A 22874-nucleotide genomic window follows, 5' to 3' on the forward strand; every position below is an offset into this window, starting at 1 on the left:
TGGCTTACATTGCCAGTAAAATATAACTTATACCGAGTCTTTGATATTTGCCTTTTTGACAGCAGGCGAACGGGGCTAAGACGCTTTCCTACGGAGGTGAAGACACCTGGTTCGATTCCTGGCTACTCCTTTTGCGGCGTGTCCATGGACAAGGCCCTTTATCACGATTGACTCAGTCGACCCAGCTGTAAATGGATACCAGCAAATTGCAGGGGACAAGGTATAATTGGTTTTAACTGTTCTTAAAACAGGGTCGCTCACAAAGCGACGGTATATAGAATTACCTTTACCTTTCGATAGGCTGTAACACCACACGCTTCTTAGCAGGTTGAATAGATTAAGAAGTCGACAGTTTTTGCCAACAAACAGATGTTTATTTACAACATGAACTATACTAAAACTCGATCCAGGTATAAATACACCAGCTTCTTAAACGATTTTGTTCCACGCCATACTCTTCAGTAATTTATTCTTCAAACCCGAAAATTCCATACTCTTTAACCAACTCGAGCTCGAGAGTTTTCGCTTAGTATTTATACCCTTCTCTGCGTCGCAATAACATGTTTACAACATTTTAACACGACAATAAAAACATTCAATATAAGCACACAAAAAACATAAATAACAGCTATATAATCTATCGCTTCTGCATAATTTTGTAAGAAATGACTGGTACTGACATAAATAAAGTAATTAAGATGAATCATTTTGCTGTTACTCAGATTCCTTAAGTAGTTAAACATTAAGTGGCTGACCACGTAAACAAAGTACTTATCATTGCTAATCAACTCCAACACTATAACAAAACAAACTGAGTCTTACAATGCTAAATTTCTATAATGATCTTGTCCGTCTTTCAATTTGGACAGTACCATTAGCTCTTTAAAGGGGTGCATACCAAAAAGATACAGACTGAATAACGAACAGTGCACATCTTGATCAAACTGCACGGATGTTCAGGCTGATCATGATCATGAAGATATCAACAGTGGTCCGATCAGGTACAATGACAATTCTTAGATGTTACACTGATTGTAGTAAATGGAAACACAAGATAATTTTGATAAAACAAATTAGAAAGGAAATATTAATTGCAGGAGAAAACTTCCTTGTAGAAAGGTTAACTCTTACCCCGCTAAATTTCTATAATGAACTTGTCCATCTTTCAATTTGGACAGTACCATTAACTGTTGGAAAGGGTGATTACCAAAACGATACTGACTGAATAGCGAACAGTTTAGATCTTGATCAGACTGCATGGATGTGCAGGCTGGTCATGATGTACACTGGTCGCAAAGGCAGAATCAATCCTGTCCAGCATAATAAGGGTTTACACATTTAGAGATAAGCAACAAAGCGTACTTCATTTATGTCATTGGATAAAAGGTTATTCAAACAAAACTAAATCCTTTTATCCGAAACACACACACACACACACACACACACACACACACACACACATACGCGCGCGCACGCACACACGCACATATGCACACACACAGAATATATCACAAAACCCAACATAAAACTAAAAATCGCAGAATGAATTCAGAATTTTAAATTTTGACATTTTTTTGTTTTTAAAATTAGTTATATAGCATCCTAGTTTGCTTTCCATAGACCTACACACCTACACAACGAAGAGAAAGTCACTATGTTTCTAATATAATTCTTGCACATCTTAGCTCCAGACAACGATACCATTACACGTTTGGATATATAATTTCTTAAATCTTTGACGATTCCCACACTCAGCATCTTCAGCCATTGTCTTTGCGCCAAAGCCTGATTGAAAATCGTATGTTTTCAAGAGCTGTTCAAATTGTAGACTTAACGGCATCACTTCAGTTGTGATGGCTCCGTTGTCGGGCACCATCAAATACTCTAGCAGTTATCTCGTATGTTGTTTTAGTTATCAAATTATAGACGTTATTAAAACTGGGATTCTGATGTTACTTGTTAGTTTGTTTCGTACAAAAAAAAAATCAACAATATGAAAGTTGAGTTTATTAATTCTGAATCTTGCTATGAAAGGATTTTAGAATGCATACTTTACACGGGTTTTCCATTTGTTGTAGTCTAGTGAAGTTTTATTCTCAAAAGATTTTTCTCCCTCTTAACAGGAGCATGGAAACCCACGTGTTGTTGTCAACACATGATTAGCCACACCGTAAAAAGTGTTTAAAAAAGAAAGTGTGCACACAATAAATGAAATTGTCGACTATTGTCTTCTTAAAGATGTGACTACTGGGATGAAGATCATTTATACAACACCATTCATGGTGATGTTGTGAATATATAATGGTGATGATCCCGTCATTCTTATTTCCAGTATTGCGGCTGATTTTGGTGGAACCGCGTGTTCCAATGTCAAGGTTGGAGTTCCATCAATGACAGTCTAAAATACATAGAAGATATACTTGCTGTTGAAATACATTTCTTCTGAAACACATGAAGACATTGCTACGACCTAAGAACGCAATCCCCACAAAACAAAATTCTACAGAATTGTATTGCAAATGAATGGCAGACATAGATAGAAAAAGTAAAACAAATAGATAACAAGGAGAGAAAGACACATGAAGCTGAAGAAGATACAATGCAGCGCCATCTAGAGGAACCACAAGAATGACGATTGACGTCGTCACGTAATTACGTTCTTTACGTCGTTTGTTCAAGAACAGCTTAAGGTATTGGACCCTTAAAAGTAATGTTTAAAAATGGTATTTGCTAGGTATATTCTTAAAGTTGACTGTCGTTTGTATTGTGTTGCAAATTTTAAACAACTTTTACTGGCCGTTCTTTTTTTATAAATTTTGTATAATTTATGGTATTTCCTCGGGCTGAAGTAGAGACAAATTGCAAAGTGATGGCCACTGTCTAAAACGTTTGCAGAGAATTTATTATAACATTACTCACCAACTATAGGTAAATAATAATAAAACAATAATAAGATAATAAAACTTTCAATATCATTGTTTCTCTAGTATGCCTCAAGTAAACGGATCCAATCAGACAGAATTCTAACTGCAATATTGAAAAATCATGGTCGAGTCCTGTGGGACTGTTTTAAATTTTGCTCACTTCATTCAAAAATAATTCCGTATGTTCCAAACAAGGTCAAACTGTTACAATTTTTCATACAAATGTATTAAGTAGCGCAATGGTATGGAACGTCGGTACTCTCAGCTGTAGTCATAAAGAACTGTTATTACCTGTGGTTTTTTTTTATATGGCGTACAAAGTTCTTTACATGTTATGCAAACATATCTAGGTTATGTCATATTATAGTTACCCATTAATTTCCGTTCGCACTCTTCGTAAGAATTTCGACTAGCGGCAAACATTTTATCTGTTCTATTAAGCTTCGTAATGTAGTGTTTTTAATTTATAAAAGTTTATCAGCAATATATCAATACAATAATACTACACTGCCGAACACTGGAGAAGTTTTGTTGGTGCAGTGTAAATCTGGTCGGACAATATCATAAATGAAAATTAGCATTTTACTATTGTGTTTAAGATAAGGATATATTCTAACCATATGTTGATCAACCCCTCATGTATATAGATATTAAGTGTTAACTGTGAAGCAGTACAAAATATAGTTCCTTGATGTCGCCAAAACACAACAGAAATTAGTTAAATATGATCTGACAGTTACTGTTTCAGTTCAGTTTGATCGCTGATTGTATAGATTCTACCAGTGTGCATTTCCATGTTTTAGTATAATTATTATGCAAAAATCTAAGTGCAATTTTTATACATTATTGAATAATCAAATATCATGTTATAACTTTTTAAATTGAAAATCTATTTGTCATTTTTACTTTTTTTAAGTTTTGAAAAAAAAAAACCACTAATCTAGGCATAAAGGTGCGTTGCTCCTTAAAACTGTAGTCTGTTTTAATACCATTTAATTTTAATCAGGAAACAGCTTTTAGCAGGTATTGCTACTTCTTCTTTATGAATGTCTACAGCCGGAGTAAGTGATAGTTTTATCACCTAAGTTTTTAGGCTACTTTTTGCTGATTGATTATCAAATTTTATTTTAGTTGTTTTTCCTTTAGTTACACTTTTCTCATGTCACTTTGCGTAAATGTTTTTAAGCATTACCTATAAAAAGCTATTGCAGAAATCATTTGAATACTTATATATCTTGGAACTACCTTATTGGCTGGATCTACCATCTTACACTAAATTTGATATTCGCTTTTTAAGACTGGATTCATCCATCATTACTTAAGTTTTGGACTAATTTTGTATTTGCAAATTTATACTGGAATAATAGTTACTGTATCATTACAATACTGAAGACACCGGTGTTACTTTATTACACTCGAAAAACTATTGTGTTGATATATTTAGTTTGTGATCTAATTCGTCATCTATAATTAAAGTAAATAGACTTCAGATCATCAACTGGACTAAGTATTTACTGCAAACAGCAGTCACACACACACATCACGCGCTACTATACAAGAACCAGTACTGAACATCAGAAGACAGCTATGGAGTTCCATAAGAACCGGTATAGAAGAGTTATGCCTCTCTGTTCGACAAATATTTTAGTAGCAGCATTTTAAAACGGTGCTGTAATTCAGAACAAATTATTTTTCTCAAATAGAACAGTTTAAATTTTTGGATTTTTTAAGTAGATAGGTTATACAAATATTTTATATCTAGAAAGTTTAAAGCCATTCTTTTTTTAAGTATTCTATATAAATATAATGGAAGGGTCACCTTTATCAATATGACCTTTTTCATAATAATTATGATATCGGAAAATATTGTTTGTCAACACAAAGAACTAATTGAGTTTTCACTATACCTGTGTTTTATTATCATTATTATTTTCAATGTTATTACTGTATCTTTTATTATTTTATATGTAATATATAATAATAATAATAATAATTAGTATTATTATTATTATTATCAATATAACATTAAAATAATAATTATTATTATTTATATAATGTAAAAATAATAATAATTTTTATTATTATTCCACATTCACTGAAGCAAAGATAATTTCTTTCAGCTCCACTGCACACATCTTCATGGTCTAGTTGGGACCCCTGCTGTGCTTATTGCCCTCTAATCAGTTACTGTTACATAATCGCTGATAAGCAGCAGATAAGATGGGAGTTGTATATTAGATTTGGGAGTGGGAGCACTTATATAGTAGTGGATCTAGGCCTTTAATAGAAGGAGGAATAATAATGTAACATACATTACACATGTTACGTTACCATTTCAACAACCTTGTTTTATTGCAGCAATAATTTAGAAAATATTCTAGAAACATAATTACTATTAGTTATTTTGTACTATAAGAATACAATATACCTCTTTTCTTGTCAGACAGTGAGATTTTCCGTAACAAACGTTAAGATACATTACCACCACCATTGCTTTTCAAAAAGATATTTAAGAAGAAATTTAGTTATAATTATCACATACTGATTTATTTAAATTGTTAGGGGTATATTTTAAGATATTATTCTTAGAAATTGCCTAAAATATATATTGCATCCGCTATGTAACTACTATTTTAGATGACATTTCAATAAAACACACACCACTATCATTCTGTGCATTCATATGACCATACAGCCGATATATGAGTGCAGTCATTCCTGTCAGTAAAAATCAAGTTTTGTAAAAATTATTTTTTGAATTTTAGAAATAGTAACATTATAAGGACATATACAAAACCAACCCATAGCTCAATAGGAGGAATCATAGGGTATTGAACCAGATATCTGGATGAGGCCTTTGTTCTCCACGGCGATTTGATAAACACATCATGTCTGAAGTCATTCGCCTTTCACCTGTTTAATACGGAGATCTAAACACTTACTTATAGAGAACAATTAGTGCTGGTACATAATCCACGACTGCTCAACATTACTGACGTGACATGACTTAATTTTTGTTGCAAAGCGGTGCTAAAACCAAATATAACAAGCAAATTCGATGAATTGGTATCCCCCGCGAATGGGTTTGTGGTGAGGATTGGCAAAGAAATATATCCGGCAAAAAGTAAAGGATGTTACTAAGAAGCAAATAATTTCATTAGTCGGAATAAATTTAACAGAAAACAAATGTTTTAAGTATACATAATAAATGTATGTTACATTTTGATCCGGACTAATGAAATTATTTTGAATGGAATATGTTTACTGTAATAGGCTTAGCTTTTAGAATTATATGGAGTTATTTGAAATGTGAGCTTGAAGTGTAACTAGAACGAAATATTGTATTCGAGTAGTTTGGCACCAAGTGTCGCTGTTTAACATGTACATTTGAACATAGAAGAACAGATGTCCTTTAAAGAGAGCACACTCAAGTAAGAAATCTGGAACGTGCGTGGTCTTGGGGCTTTGTGGTTACAGCTTCACATGCTGATAAATATTCATGGAAGGTTTAAAAACAAATAAAAACTATTGATATTAAAAAGGAAGGATTTTTTAGGGGGAGGAGGTGTTGGGGGATGGGGGTGACAGGGTGAGGGTAAAAAACTTTACAGGTTGATAATAAATATTGAATGAAAGAAAATGTTTGGGGAGGAATGCTGCGTGGTCGGGGTGGTAGGGGTGACTGGGTGGAGGAGCTAGATGGGGGAAGGGTGCAACTTTGCATGTTAATAAATATTAATGGAACGTTTGAATTATTTTAAAAGGAATGAGAAAAAATGGGGGGAGGGGGTGGAGGAGGTGACCAAGACGAAGGGGTTGACCGGGTGTGGGTACATAACTTCACATGTTAACAATAAATGTTCATAGAAAAAAATGAAAGAAGTTTAATGAGATTCTACTGGTTGGTTAGTTTGTTTAGTACAACTATGTGGATTTAAAAAAAATTAAAGGGCAACGACTCTGAAGTTACTAAAGAAGTCCTAACGAAATTGTGTCTGCATTACCATATTATAGTGATCTAAATTCAATTTAAGTTTCATAGTTCTAGGTCAAATCTGTCACAAGTTACGAAACTGAAATTGCCATATTTATAGTACCCTATATAGTTAACACTAGAAACTCCTAAGGGCCATAACTCTGGTGTTACTCGGGCAATCTGACTGAAACTTGACAGGCCGCATTTCCCTGTAGTGATGTATATGTATATGAACTTTTATTCAAATATCCCAACCACTTCCCAGATATGTCTCCGGACGTACGGACGGACGGAAAAGCGGACGGAAGGAAGGACAGGCGGACAACGCCAAAACTATATCCCTCCACCTTCGGCTGGAGATAACAAACAAAAGAAAATACGCAGGTATTTAAAGTAAGAACTTTAGATGTAAAACTTTCACTAGGTTGACAAAACTATTACCTTTTAGTGATACCAAATCAAGAAATAAGAAATATTTTTAACTTGATAGATATGAAATAAAAGTCTGTTGTAGTCATTATGAAACATTTACAAGAATGACAGAATGTACAAAATATTTGTTTAATATTTCACATTGTACAGACAAAGACTAAATTATACTATGTAGTGGAATATTCCTGGATATATTGGAACATTTAGAGAAACACTAAGAGAAACTATGCATCAATCGTTATTAATAAAGTTTGAATATCAAATAAATTAGGTATCAAAGGCTATGATAAAGGCATGACCTGTCTTTGTTTAAAGTCCAAACTGTAGCAATAGACTTGAGAACATTTATAATAAAATGGCATTGCTTCAAAATCAGTGTGTAATTAAATGTCATTCATAAAAAAAAAATAATGATTTTTGGATAGCGAATGATCTTCTTTTATCAGTAACTTGCTTTCTATTTTATAAATAATATATTATAAAGCAACATAATATTAATAACAACTAACTAAAACATAGCAAATATGCTATAGTAGGTAACATTAAAGTGAAAATACTGTAAGTCACATCTTAATCAAGACGTGCAGAATGTGATTCTTGTAACACTGTTGCCTCAGATTGTGTGCAGTTTATATTATTCACACATTTCATCATGATTTTAGATTTAGATTTTAACTAATCCCATCCCTAGCTTTTATTATATTTGTCTGGCATATCCTAGTAGGTTATCCCCCTTGAAAATTGTTCGATAATCAATATTGGTTTACCTAGTGGTGTCACTTTGAGCAATAGATTATATATGAAATTTATTTTCAATGATTAATTTCAAATATAAATTTAAGTTTGTGAATATTTTAACACTTATGGCAGTATACATCAATTTCTCCTCTTCAATTTCATTTGAAGATATTTATTCTAACTGAACATTTTCTTGCTTTCAATTTTGTTTTAAAAGTACCACCACCGCTTATATTGAACATATAGTGGAAATCACTAAACTTTTCAATTTCTTTTACTTTAGAGGCAAATAGGAGAGATCGCCCTGACGTCACGCATCAACACCTGTTTATCTGGCGGTGGGCAAAACAAAATGTTTTTACACTGTTTGTGTATGGATCAGAATTTTCAATTTTAAATAACTTTTTCGTTCATATATGGATTTTTAAAATTTAAAAAGTTTTGAAATGCTTACGATTTTCATATTTTCTTATTTAAATATTTTTTGAAAAAGAATAACCGTTTTAAATGACATTTGATTTTAATAGCGGCGTAGCGATGCTCCAAACTTTTAGAAAAAAACACTGTAAGTTAAGCGTTCGTAATAAATCCATTTTATATCAAAATAATATTTAAAAGTTATCAATAAATTGCTTGTTTTATATTCTTTCCATTGATCAAAAAATTATTGATATCATTTATGTTTTAAGAAAGTTTAAGCCGTTAGAAAAACATCACTGTTAACAGAAAAACATGGACGCTCGGCGTCTGACCACCCGATCTTTGTCTTATCAGTTCTAAAAATAGAATATACAACGGATTTGTATACAAACACGATCACTCCTATAATATTTTCCAAAACATGACAACTTATTAACACATATGTAGGTGTTCTTGACTTTATAAACAATACAATGGTATATTTATAATTGTAATAGGGTAAAAGCTTCTTGCTTCCATTTAACGTCAAAGTGTCTGAAGAAATTAAAAACTGTTGGATTTCTTAAGTTATGTTACTTAAATGGTGATAATTTACAGAAGTCATATACCAGCACATGACCTACGGTTCAATATAGATTTTGGAAATAATAACGTTCATATTTGTCTCATTAGTCAAAAATAGACAAAAATGAACAGAACAGAATAGAACAGAGATTTAATTTTTCACCCAACTGTTTAAGTGATTGCAACTGTGTGGTATGAGAACAATACAAATCAACATAAATTACATTATTTCCGACCGAAAGCTAAATATCTTTTGAATATTGAAACATTCGACGACAGGAGAAGAAGTACGTCAAAAAATAATTTTCCTATGAAATAGTGTAATTTGCAAGTTAGGCGCTCATTGAAAGCTGGCGAGAGGGGGAGAGAATGTGTACATTTATCTAAACAAAAGACACAGCATGGTTTCCACGCTGTGCAAAGAAAGGGTGAAATTAACAGACACGCAATAGCATGTATATTTTAGAAATGAAATCCAAGCTTAAGAACAAAACAAAACACAAAAACAACAACAACAACAAGAAAAAAAACCCACACATTTATGATAGCATGCTTTCCATGAGTTTGCACGGTAGGATTATCTCTTTAGTACGACCTACATTTTTGTCACGGTTTTGTTCGTGGAAAGCATGCAAAATAGCCACCTTTACAGCTAAAGACTTTAGTTTACACAATAAATTTGATTATAGTTCGATTACTAGGTCATACGTGTTTACACGTTTTCAATCCAAAATTTCTCTACTTGCAAAATGACCATTGTACTTTTTGATTATGTTTTGTTTTAGCTTGAGCTCGCGTGTTTCTTATACAAGACACTAAAATATGGAACCCTGAGTTAAGGTTACAAAACGCAATCTTTAATGTTTATAAACATGATGTTTACGAAAACGAACTGTACATGATTGAATTGTACAGTATGTACAAACACATATCTGAATGGCATATTTGATTTATGTATATCATTATCATCATTGATTTTACAAGTAATTTAGACACTATAAATAAGTAGACAAGGGTGAATTAGAGCTTTTTTTTAAACAAAAAGTGAGTTCGGATACATATACACCAATGCTGATAAGAAAATTCAGAAATTTGATTCATAATGAAATAGATTCTTTCTTTTCTTGATTTCTATGGAAAACCTAGGATCAAGGCCAGTTAATAAAACGTGTGTGCGTGTCTTAGTAACATGTATGTTTTTTAAGTTTGTAAAATTGCTCGGGTTTTTTTTTTTTTTTTTTTTTTTTTTTTTTTTTTTTTTTTTTTTTTTCGTTTGTTTTGCCATTGCCTGTCAAATACAGTGATTGCATAGTTTATTACATTATTTTATCATGTTTTAAAGAGTAAACTTCTAGGCATGAAAATTAATCAAAAGTACCGTTATATGGACAAGAACAATCAAACAAAATGGGAATACATGTATCTTCACACAAGTTTCGTTTCATCTCGAGGAAAACTATTATACATGCTTTTGTGGGAAAGCTCGTTTATGGAATAATTCTTGGATTTCAGTATTTAACGGTATTCAAAGTTTCCAAAGAAAAGAAAAGAAATTTATCTAGGCCCCTAAATGTTTTCATTTTCTGTTACATGACAACACGAATTTCGCTATATCATAAGCTAACATAATGTCGTTTTTTTACAGACATGTTTTATATCTTTACAATAATAATATTTCTATATGAATCTATAAAACATGATTTATATCAAAAACTGGCAACATGTTTTGTTGCTTTCTATGGAGTAACATGCGAGCTTAATTGCCGTGTATTACCTAAAGCAAAATTTCAGATCAATGCAAAATCCATGACAAAGAGTTATTGACTTGGGTCATGATTGACACGACTTTAGCTAATGTAAGGGAGAAAATCCAGTTTGAAGGGAATTGCTTTAACACAGTCAATAATTAAGGGAGAGAGTTCTTGCAAGTTCTCTTTAAAAGCTGACCATGCATGATTCCATTTTACAGTAACAGAACACTGTTTTAGCTGTTTATGCTAGTGCTAGGGCATTGATTCTACGTTAACTCGTCACATTACGTTTTTCACTTGTCCTAAGCTTATATAAAGAAATAAGTTATTGGTATTAGTGCTTATATATTTATAGTGTAGAACAATAATGAGGTGACACATTGGCGCCACTATTGGCGCGGTATGTTTAGTCATTTATCAACAACAGCTCCAATACAGCCCAGTTTTGACCATTTTTGCCTGTTCCTAGCATAGGTGTGTATAATGCAAACTATTTTCAAAGTCAGTGCGTACTGTACACTTGCGTACAAAGCCTGAATCAAAAGAACTAGGGTAAGTGTAGATTTTAATACACAAAATCTAACTGTATTGAGTGATATCTTTTTGAATTGTCCAATAGTCCTTTATTCTGATTTTCAAGTAAGATACGTTATGCGAATTTAACTGACAAAAAAACCAATGGTTTAAGTTTTATGGAACTTCATATAAGTTTTAAATACTTTCTACACCTAAGAAAGTTTATCAACCGCGACTGGAATTCTTAGATAGAAACACAAGATACGTTATGCAGAGTTTGCAAGAAAATGAAAATATCTTTTGGAAATGATTTTGATTTAATCATATTTTATATCTTCTGAACACATAATACATAGCACATATACATAATAAGTATCAAAAGCAATGATATCATAATATTGATAACAATGATTCGAATTTCTCCCTACATACAAATGTATTTCTAAAGACAACAAAATATAGAGGTAAAGTATTTTAAAGCGCCATTACGGAAAAAAATCTCATTGCTTGAGAAGTATGAACTACACTACTTTGTAATTTAATAACTTGTTAACTAAATATTCCAATACATTTTTTTTGTAAGAAATTAACAATAAAATAAAACAAGATTACTAAAAAATGTAACGTAACATGTGTAAAGTATGTTACAAACAGTTTCCTCCTTCAAATAAGTATTAGCACTACATTTTCATATGATGCAGCTCAAATAATCACCAGTTGATTGATCACAGTTTATTTCATCGTGTTCCTATGTTTTAGCATAGGTTCATTTCAATATGCAAATTAGCTAAATTATCTAATGTAGAAAAAATTACCTTCAGAGTAACAAAATTCAAACTTTAAGAACAGATCAAACTGTCTGAAATATATTGTCTAAATAATTGATGTAATAAAACAAGGTATCTGAAATGGTAACGTAACATGTGTAAAGTATGTCACATACTGATTCCTACATTAAACGTGTTTTTAATCATATTTCCAAGCAATATAGCTCACAAAATTCTTGATTTATTGATAACAATTGATAAAATCATTTTATTCAATTTTAGTGGTATTTTGTTTCCCTGAGACGTTGGTTGTGGCAGTGGTTCATTTTATGAAAATTAGCTAAACATATCAATTTTGGAGTAAAAATAACACCTGAGTCACAAAATACTATCTAAGAAAACACTAAGAGACTTTAAGATCAGATATAAAAGGTTTGGTACATTTAAAATAAAACTTTGTCATTTTGTTATATTCTAATTAATATTCATGAATATGCAAATTAGTTAATTAACAAAAGATATTGCTATCTAAAGGCAACTATCTTAGCTCCATTTTGATACCATTTATATTGTTTTATCAACAAAACTGACCAAGATATGACTGAGCATCATCTATATGGTTGTTCTTTCCAAAAATGAACGGTTACCATGGAAACAGTAAAATAATATATAGTTCAAAAGAGGTTTTGTTTCATGAGAACATCTTTTATTTCGAAAGAGTTGGTCCTACCGAACAGTTCAGTACCTACAAAAAAAAGTCTAGGGGATGCATAGTAGCCGCTTTTGTTCCCCCCCCCCCCCCCCCCCCCCCCCCCCCCCCACACACACACCTACTACTTAGTGTTTTAGTATTAACAACACTAAGGATGTATATGTTTATGTCACTGAAAGGTGTAGAAAAAATAGAAAAATAAGTTTCTGCGCGGGTTGCGGTTTCATACGCTTGCTTAGTAATTTTCAAGTTTGTTTACCTTCACAGATTGCAGTATCATTGATTGGTCATCCCATCCACCCCATTAAGACCCCTGATACAACCCTGAAAAATAATCTGACATTCCTAGGCGTTCCTTAAATATTCACACCCTACAAGACCTGACACTACCCAAAAAAATCCCAACTATCAAAACAGTGACTTATAAGAAGATATAAAGTCTGCTACTAATAAACTTTGATAATGTGGCAGTTGAGGCCATTAAGTCCAGGGGTGTTCAAAGATAATCTATTATGAAATTATCTTGGGGCTATATTGCAAAGTAATTATTAGTTTCCTGTATTGGGAAAATAAACAATGTCGACTGTATTAAGGTCAACTGCCACATTATCAAAGTTTATTAGTATATATCCTTTTTCCAAACAATGTGGAACATAGGAAATCCTCCTTTCGGCGACTCAGACGCATTTTGACTGCATATCGCTACACCTATCATTCACTTAAATAAAAAGGTCTGCAATGCCAAAGTTCATCTAATTCAGATGCAACGAATGACTATATATCAGCAAATTATTTCTCTTTCACTGTATTTTGCTTTGTTGAAAACATCTTGAAACTGAAATCAGATCGCGTGTTACAACGCAGGTACTGCCAACTCCAAGATGACGTCCTTTAACTTGAAATACAAGGATGATAGGTGCAGCGATATGACGTCAGAATGCGTCGACGATATCCTATGCTCCACATTGTATGTATGGAAAATGGATATATAGCAGACTTTATACCTTCTAATATAATTACGGTTTTGATAATTGGATTTTTTTCACGGTTGTATCAGGGGTCTTGTAGGGTGGGGATATATAGGAACTCCTGAGAATGTCAGATTATTTTTTCAGGATTGTATCAGGGGTCTTAGGGGACGGGAGTGGGGAGGGGTGACCGATCAATGATACTGCCACCTGTGTTTACATGTTCCTGTCATTATAACGTCATTATGATAAATAAAATGTTTCATACCCTGATAAAATCTGCATGTGCTTCAAACGTTATGGCGTGAGTCTTTCCATTCGTTATTGGTTGTGGTGTCACGGAAGAACCAGCAGTCCCCCATTCATTCTTGAAATAGTTTACATGTGCGTTATTATGACGAAACACCAAATGGTGCAACACGATTTCCGGATCAGAATCAGTGATGTCGAGGTTCTCTTTGATGGTATCAACGATGTTCATTTTAATTCTGCAAAATGCATATAGAGTGTTAGGGTATTGGACTCGTAAGTATACTCGGCATTCTCCGTATGATTCGCTATTCTCATTCGGCATTCTTCGGATGTAAATATCGCTGCACACACATATGACTTTCCGTTAAAAATCGGAGAATGCCGAAATCGCATACGGAGAATACGTGTTTTACCAATGGTCATTACAGAGCCAATGCCTATAAGTTCGACACTATAACTGTATTTATTGAATAGCACTCTAGATACAGAAAAGGCATTTTTGGACACATGATCTGTTTTGTCTTACCTGTCAGAAAACTGTATTTACAAACTATATGACTGGGATACATGTTCAAGAGAAACGATAAACCTTTAAATCATGTTTACGGTATCATCTTCTTAATGACATTAGTCAGGCTGGCTGGAATTTTACAGTGGCTAGTTTTGTAATGAATATGTAAAAGACATGAGTTATTCATCAAAAATAATCATAATGATTGATAATGGATTAATACTTCTCAGTAACCAGTCTTAATCAGGATTATTTTGCGATTACTTTAAGCTTACTTTTTGTTTGTAATTATTCTGTTTTGTACCAAGCAGATGTTTTGAATTGTGGGAAACATAGCTACAGTAAACATTGACGCTATAGCGTTGCTTCAGAAATTTAGCAGGGTAAAGGTTACAGACGTGACCACATTTTAACGTGTGAAAATACCAGTGGATGATTCAGTTAAAAGAGGGATTTATAAAACAAATACTCAATATCTAGATGCATTTAACCGAAATGGGTTACCATAACAGAATCGATAAAGACAGGGGTGGGAGCATGGGGTGGCATAATGACTGTATAAAACATAAGAAGAAAAAATAAACAAAAAGTTAAACCGTGATGCAAGTTAGAGTTAGAACGTAGCCCTGGAACCGTCTGTAACCTGGAAAGAATGCAAATATGGAGTTACAACGCATATGTGGCTAGTCAACTTAATACGCATCCTAAAATACCTTGATAGTTAACAAAACATTTCCACACTGTATTAAGCTCCAACTCTAGTGACAAAGCACCATATTGTATAAAATTAAAGAGAAAATGGTTTATGTCAATACACCAAAAAAAAAAAAACAACAACACTTAATATATGAAATTTTATATTTAAATACTTACTGATCAAAGGGTTGAATTGGAATTGTGACATACAGTGTCAAACTGGCACCGACGTCAAATGAAGACGGAAGTATCCATTTGTAAGTGTCAGTAGGATCTATTTCAACAAAGTCGATCTCTTGCTGAAAATCATAAAATGAATACAAAACTGATAGGCATAACCAGATCTACATATAGGTCGTTCCTTGACAATATCTGTATTAGGAATATAGATAACAAAATATTCACGAAGAACATTCTTTTGCCTTTCTAACCTGAAAATTTAAAGAAACCATCTTCACTCTTTTAAGAGTTACAATGCTTAAGGAGGGTCTGGACCTTAGACAAAAATATCAAATATTAACGCACACAATTCAATAGCCTAGTGGTAGAGCGTCCGCTTCCAGCGCGTGAAGTCGTGGGTTCGATCCCCGGCCGCGTCATACCAAAGACGTGAAAAATGGTACCAATAGCTCCCTTGCTTGGCACTCGGCATTAGAAGGGAAACTGGCTTCTTCTCTCATACCATCGTGGCGATGGATTCCATCAGGAATGAGGTGCCGAGAGTGATTAACATAAGTTGTAGAACTTCCTTCACAATCTACCTAAAGTAAATTCTGAACGGTATAAACTAACACACACAAATGACATTATATCTCAATAAAGATTGAATACTGTATTTTCGGAAAACACAGATATTTTTAGTAATTCCCGTGTTTATTTTATTTATTTATTTTATTTTTTTTTATTTTTTTTTTTTATTTTTTTTTTTTAATTTTTATTTTCTTTTGGTAGGAAGATGGCAAAAATATACGTATGCGTAAATGTATTTAGTTATTTTTTGTGTCCAACACAATTTATCCTGAGTTAAAATATAATGAAACTTGTACCTACATGCTATACTCTTAATAATTTACGTTGAAATAAGTTATATCACAAATTATTTCAAAATGGCAAAAACACTCTATGAAGGGCATACATCATAGCAAAGTATTTGTCAAAAAATACAACAATAATGTTAAAACGGGCGTCTTGTCCTTTTTTTAATATTATTTTGTTTGTTAATTAATTGGATATATTATAGATTTTGTTTCCAGATTTGTTTTTCAAAAACCAAACTGATTTAGTTAATTACGCGTTTCAATTAACCTTAGTCTAAACTAGAAGATGCTTTTCTATAAGATGCTTTTATAGAAAAGCATATGTCTCCCTAAAGCAAAGTAGTAAATAAGTAAGAAGTATATATAGAGGACAGGAACGATAGTCAAACAACCACTGGTGGTTGGCTTGGTAACTGAAATGCAATGCAGATCATCCACCATCCTATGAGGCTTCAACGATATGAGTCAAGTGGATTGGAAACGGTTTTCTGTATTCTGGACCCTGTGACATTGACCTCTGAACGAATGGCCGCAAGATCAATAGGGGTCATCTATTAAGCATGTCTAATCATCCTGTTAAATTTCAACGTTCTGGGTCAAGTGGTTCTCAAGTTATGGATAGGTAGCGGTTTCCTATGCTCCGGCCTCTCGCCGGTTTGCCTTGTTCTGGCCCCGTGGTCTTAAGTTTTGACTGAGTAACCCCAAAAACAATAGGGATCATCTACACCTGTAAGTCCTATCACCCTATGAAGTTTGAAGGTTCTGGGTCAAATGGTTCTCAAGTTATTGATCCGAAATGGTTTTCATGTTCTTATCCCTGTGACCTTGACCTTTGATCGAGTGACCCCAAAATCAATAAGAGTCATTTACTCTGCATGTCTAATCATCATATGAAGTTTCAACATTTTGGGGTCAAGTAGTTCTTAAGTTATTAATCGGAAACGGTTTTCCATGCTCAAGCCACTGTGACCCTCAAAACAACAGGAGTCATCTACTCAGTAAGTCGTATCACCCTATGAAGTTTGAAGGTTCTAGGTCAAATTATTCTCCAGGTATTGATCGAGATTGAAATAAAGTATGACAGACGGACGAACGGACGGACAGGACAGGGCAAAAACAATTTGTTTTACCTCCCATAAGATTCTGGCATTTTTTGTTTAAACATATTTTATTTGCGAAATACATAGTTTACAAATTGTATACAGTCTAACAAATTCAGAAATACGCTTATGATAGGATCGAAAGCCGATGGCTTATATAGACCTTTTCCTGTGTGAAACAATTACACATTCAGGGTAGTATATGAGATTACTGAAGTCAATTTTACATGAATGCCATGAAGTACAATTATTGATTATAATTGTAGAAAAGTGAAAATAATGATAATGACACACAAAGACTTGACGAAAATGGGCAGATGGTTGATTTTAAGTATCATTCAAAACTAAAAATAGAAGGAGGGGGGTTTTGTTCCGAAGTAAGAAAAGGTCAATAATGGATGATGAATGTTCTGTAAAGTGTGTCGGTTCATCAATACATTGTGTAAGCCCGAACTGGATACATAAAGCAGTAAGTTTCCTAGCCGAAGTAGTATTGGCTGAATTTAAATTATTGTACCCGGTTATAACTTAGTCTTCACTGTTTCACTGTTTGCCTTGTTCTCGGTGTTTCCGAGGGATCTACTTTCCAGATTTTGTTCAATTCCAGTATTATACGCTAAGTCAGTAGATTCTTCAATACGTTGATCTGTAAAAGCATTTGAATTAGGTGGGCGATAAAACAAGCCAAGAAGAAGTTTCTTTATTATGAACTGAGATTTCAATCCATATACACTCAATTCCAATAATGTCAAGGTCGTGTCGGCGTTTATACGACAAGCAAGTTTTCACATATAAAATAATTTCAAGAGTTCGAAGATACAAAACGTCAAAGAGCCATCCAGCTGGCTTACGGAAGGTCGGTGGTTCTACCCAGGTACCCGCTCGTGATGAAATAATACACGAAGCGGCACCTGGGGTCTTCCTCCACCATCAAAGCTGGAACGTTGCCTTATGACCTATAATTGTGTCGGTGCGACGTTAAACCCAACAAAGCCAAACAGAACGTCAAAGATACGCTGTACGTATCACCCTGCTTGTAAATCCTAAAATATAGTTGAATATTGAAAAGTTTATATAACCTTTAGATGTTATACAACTAAAGAAGCAATATCAGAAAGATTTGTTTGGGCATGTAACAGTCGAATTAGTCACCATGAAAGCCAGTGTAAACTGTTTTCTGATTGCATTGGTCGGACAGTTTAATTTGTAGAAATGAATTTATCATTTTTAGTAACGTAACTACTTAATATGTTGCTAAGACTACAATAAGAGTCAGAGAGCAATACAAAGTTCCTTTATTGCAGGAAATATAAGGTATCTTGTTACTTTGGGACTGGGTTATACCTTCTGAATTCAAGTATCATCCGAGGGTGATTCAATAAAATCTGGAAAGTAGATCCCTCGGAAGCACCGAGAACAAGGCAAACAGTGAAAATTGAAAAATAAATTCTGTCACTTATGGCCTTACATAGAAACCACATTGAACATAACAGCATGGGAATACCAGATGTTTGAAATATCGATTTAATTCTGTAGCAACTGACAAAGGCATGCATAGGCGAATAATACACTCTCATATGCATTGGCTTGATTCAATGCTATAATGAAACAAAAGAAAAAAGAAAATCAGAGCTTACATGAAGGACAGGGATTTATTGCGGGTATCTCCAGAAGAGAACTTTTCTGAATTTTGTCATATCCATGGTAATTCTTTAGTGACATAAGAACAGTTTTTCGTTGTTCTGAAACATTTCAAGGGCGTCAAAATAGTCTTCAAGACAATAACCGTCCAGACAGGCCCGTTGTTGCAGCAACAAATAAAAACAAAAAACAAAAACCCATTTCTGTCATTAGGAGTATGGCAGAAGAAGGTGGTCGATATACTATTTCTCAAATAGCTCACGTACTAGGTATTTCAGAGGGATTGTCCATCATATTTTGACAAACCGTTTAAAGATTGAAGAAGGTTTGTACTGGATGGGCTCCCCATTTGTTGACAACAGACCAAAAGTCCAGGCGTTTAGACTTCGCTAATAAACAGCTGAAAGAATACAACAAAAATGTTTGAGTTGCTCACTGGGGATGAAACTTGGGTTTATTATTGTGAGCCCCAGCGACGCATATATAACATACAATGATTGAGTTAAAGTCAGGCAAGGCTGGTCGCTGCAGAAAGGACAAACATGCCAAGAAGGTTTTATATGCCATTTTCTTCAAATCTAGCGGCTCTGTTTTACACATTCCTTGCAAAGAAATTAAAACCAAGATCTACAAAAATAAAGTACTTACAGCTGTCAAATTTTTTTTATCAAAATAAACGCCAAAGTAGACGTTTGAAAGGCATACGACCTTTTCATGACAAGGCGCCGGCCCACAAAAGTTAAATTGTATAGTACAGTCTTTCTTAAAACAAGTAAATGTTACTTAAGCTGAGCAAGGAGCTAAGTCCCTGTGACTTTTTCCTATTTCCCTTGCTAAAGAAATTGCTTGCATTTAAACACTATGCCTTTAATATAAAAGTGCTCTTTGTTATGCAGTTTTCAAGTGCCTCAATGGTGTACTAAAAGGGACACTTCTTTGCAGAATTTAGGTCAGTGATAGCAAGACTCCAAAAGTTTGTTTCTTTGCGGGGAGAATACTTTGAAAGGATGTCGCGAAAATTGCCTTGATCTGATTACGAAGACCAATAACAAAAAAAAAAAAAAATGAATCGTTAACTTTACACAGTGTTTTCAAATATTCTGAAATTATTCTTAAATTAGTCTTATACACAAGAGGAATTACGTGTGTATTATTAAATTATATCGGTTCAAAGCTGTCTGGTCTATAAATGCAACTCTTGCGCATATTAAACTTTAATATTCATACCGGAGAGATGCCTCATTTATTGCGCATTCTAAATGTTGCCGTTTTATATTGAACTATCCTGTACTCTTAGAGCAGTATGTTATCTAAAAGATTTCTAAACAGTAAATTCAAACTATACTATCAGATAAATTTATTCATTTTATGCCTTCAGCCCATTTTTTAAAAAAGTCACAAAGAATGTTTAATATTCACACACACGCACACACACATACCACCACACACACACGCACGCGCACACGCACACGCACGCATACACACACACACGCACGCACGCACACACAAACACACACACACACACACATTTTATGCGTACATTTTTGACTTTAAAAAGATGATGATATATATTTATATCTTTGTGTAATTTGACATTTCTGAAATTTCGACACGTTAATAACAACATGTTGATGTAAAAGTATACTTAATTGATAAAAAAAAAACGTCAGTAATGTTTAATTGACAAAATAGCAAATGGTGGTTCAGCTATTTTTTGTTCAGTATATTTGTTGAAGCTCAGTCTACTCTTTTGCTAGCGTTCTGATAAACTAGCGTTGGTAGCACTCCATGTCGTAAAATAGCGCAACACTTCCGAACTCAAATTCATTTTCACAAAATGTACGTTCCTGTCTGTTTCTTCAACACGCAGACATTTTAAATTATGGGAAACATAACTACAGTAAACATTTCAAGTACATTTCCTGATTACAAATTGATTTTCAAATCAAAAATGGGTATTTTTATCTTGAACTATCCTGTACTTGCATTCAATTACATTCTGATCTAAACTATACTGTACCAGCATTCAGTATTATCCCGATCTAGGCTCTGGAAATTTCTGAGATGCTCTTGAGTGCATGTCTCCCACCTAACGGAGAGGTCAGCACTGGTTCTTCCCATAAAAGACAGCTTCGCGTGTATTTGTGCTAGACATCGGATACGCTAAAGCACCAGACTGCTTATTTGCAAACAGCTATATATCTAGGATAACTTGACCTGACCTGAGCTATCCTGTACCAGCATTCAGTATTACTCTGACCAAAAGTATCATGTACAAGCATTCAGTATTATTCTGACCTGAACTATCCTGTACCAGCATTCAATTTTAATCTGACCAGAAGTATCATGTACCAGCATTCAGTATTACTTTGACCTGGACTATTCTGTACCAGCATTCAATTTTAATCTGACCAGAAGTATCATGTACCAGCATTCAGTATTACTTTGACCTGAACTATCCTGTACCAGCATTCAGTATTACTTTGACCTGGACTATTCTGTACCAGCATTTGGTATCACTCTGACCAGAAGTATCATGTACCGGCATACAGTATTACTCTGACCTGGACTATTCTGTACCAGCATTCAGTATTACTCTGACCAGAAGTATCATGTACAAGCATTCAGTATTACTCTGACCAGAAGTATCATGTACAAGCATTCAGTATTACTCTGACCTGAACTACCCTGTACCAGCATTCAATTTTAATCTGACCAGAAGTATCATGTACCAGCATTCAGTATTACTTTGACCTGGACTATTCTGTACCAGCATTCAATTTTAATCTGACCAGAAGTATCATGTACCAGCATTCAGTATTACTTTGACCTGAACTATCCTGTACCAGCATTCAGTATTACTTTGACCTGGACTATTCTGTACCAGCATTCGGTATCACTCTGACCAGAAGTATCATGTACCGGCATACAGTATTACTCTGACCTGGACTATTCTGTACCAGCATTCAGTATTACTCTGACCAGAAGTATCATGTACAAGCATTCAGTATTACTCTGACCTGGACTATCCTGTACCAGCATTCAATTTTAATCTGACCTGAAGTATCCTGTACTTGCATTCAGTATTACACTGACCTGGATTATCCTGTACCAGCATTCAGTTTTAATCTGACCTGAAGTATCCTGTACTTGCATTCAGTATTACTCTGACCTGGACTATCCTGCACCAGCACTCAGTTTTACACTGACCAGACGTATTCTGTACTAGTTTTCAATATTATTCTAACCTTAAGTATCATGTACCAGTGTTCTATAACACTCTGACCTAAACATTTCTGTACTATTATTCGAAAAGGGTGTCACTCTGATGTGAACTGCTTTGTACTAGCGTCCAATTATGCTCTGACCTGGACTGTTATGTACTAGTAAAGTAGAATTTGACTTAAACCTGAGTTTTCAAAACTTCAGAATAATTATACATCTGTACCTAGAAAATTCGGCAAATAAAAATATAGGGCGTATGCTTGATTTTTTGCAAATCTGATATGAAAAGTTTGACCTAATACCACAGTCACACATACAGCGCGGATAGCTACGTCTAGCTACGGATAGAAACGTAGTAATCCGTATTGATCCGTACCTGAGTCGTACGGATTGATACGGATTACTACTTTAAGGTACGGCTCAGGTATGGGTCGATACGGATTACTACGTTTCTATCCGTGGCTAGACGTACCTATCCGCGCTGTAAGTGTGACTGGGGTATAAACTTTTTCATGATGGTCAACTATTGGAAAACAACAATTTTGATAACATTTTCAGGAATAAAAAATTTCTGCAATTTGTATTTTGATTAAAGTTTTCACAGCCGTAAATAAACATATGGACTATAATATGGTGAAATAAAA

At 33.9% G+C, this 22874-nt stretch overlaps 1 protein-coding gene across 1 annotated transcript in view; it reads right to left on the reverse strand.

Annotated features, from left to right (window-relative positions):
- Window positions 1–363: 363 nt before the first annotated feature.
- Window positions 364–22874, reverse strand: part of LOC123555487 (uncharacterized) — a 39106-nt gene continuing 16595 nt past the window's right edge. The window contains exons 2-4 of the mRNA XM_045346094.2: window positions 15405–15526; window positions 14037–14256; window positions 364–2398 (exon numbers count right to left, since the gene is read on the reverse strand). Coding sequence (XP_045202029.2) covers window positions 2264–2398; window positions 14037–14256; window positions 15405–15526 — 477 coding nt within the window. The 3' untranslated portion in view covers window positions 364–2263. The remainder of the gene's footprint in view (window positions 2399–14036; window positions 14257–15404; window positions 15527–22874) is intronic.

This window comes from Mercenaria mercenaria, chromosome 7, assembly GCF_021730395.1.
Source record: "Mercenaria mercenaria strain notata chromosome 7, MADL_Memer_1, whole genome shotgun sequence".
Lineage (NCBI taxonomy): Eukaryota > Metazoa > Mollusca > Bivalvia > Venerida > Veneridae > Mercenaria > Mercenaria mercenaria.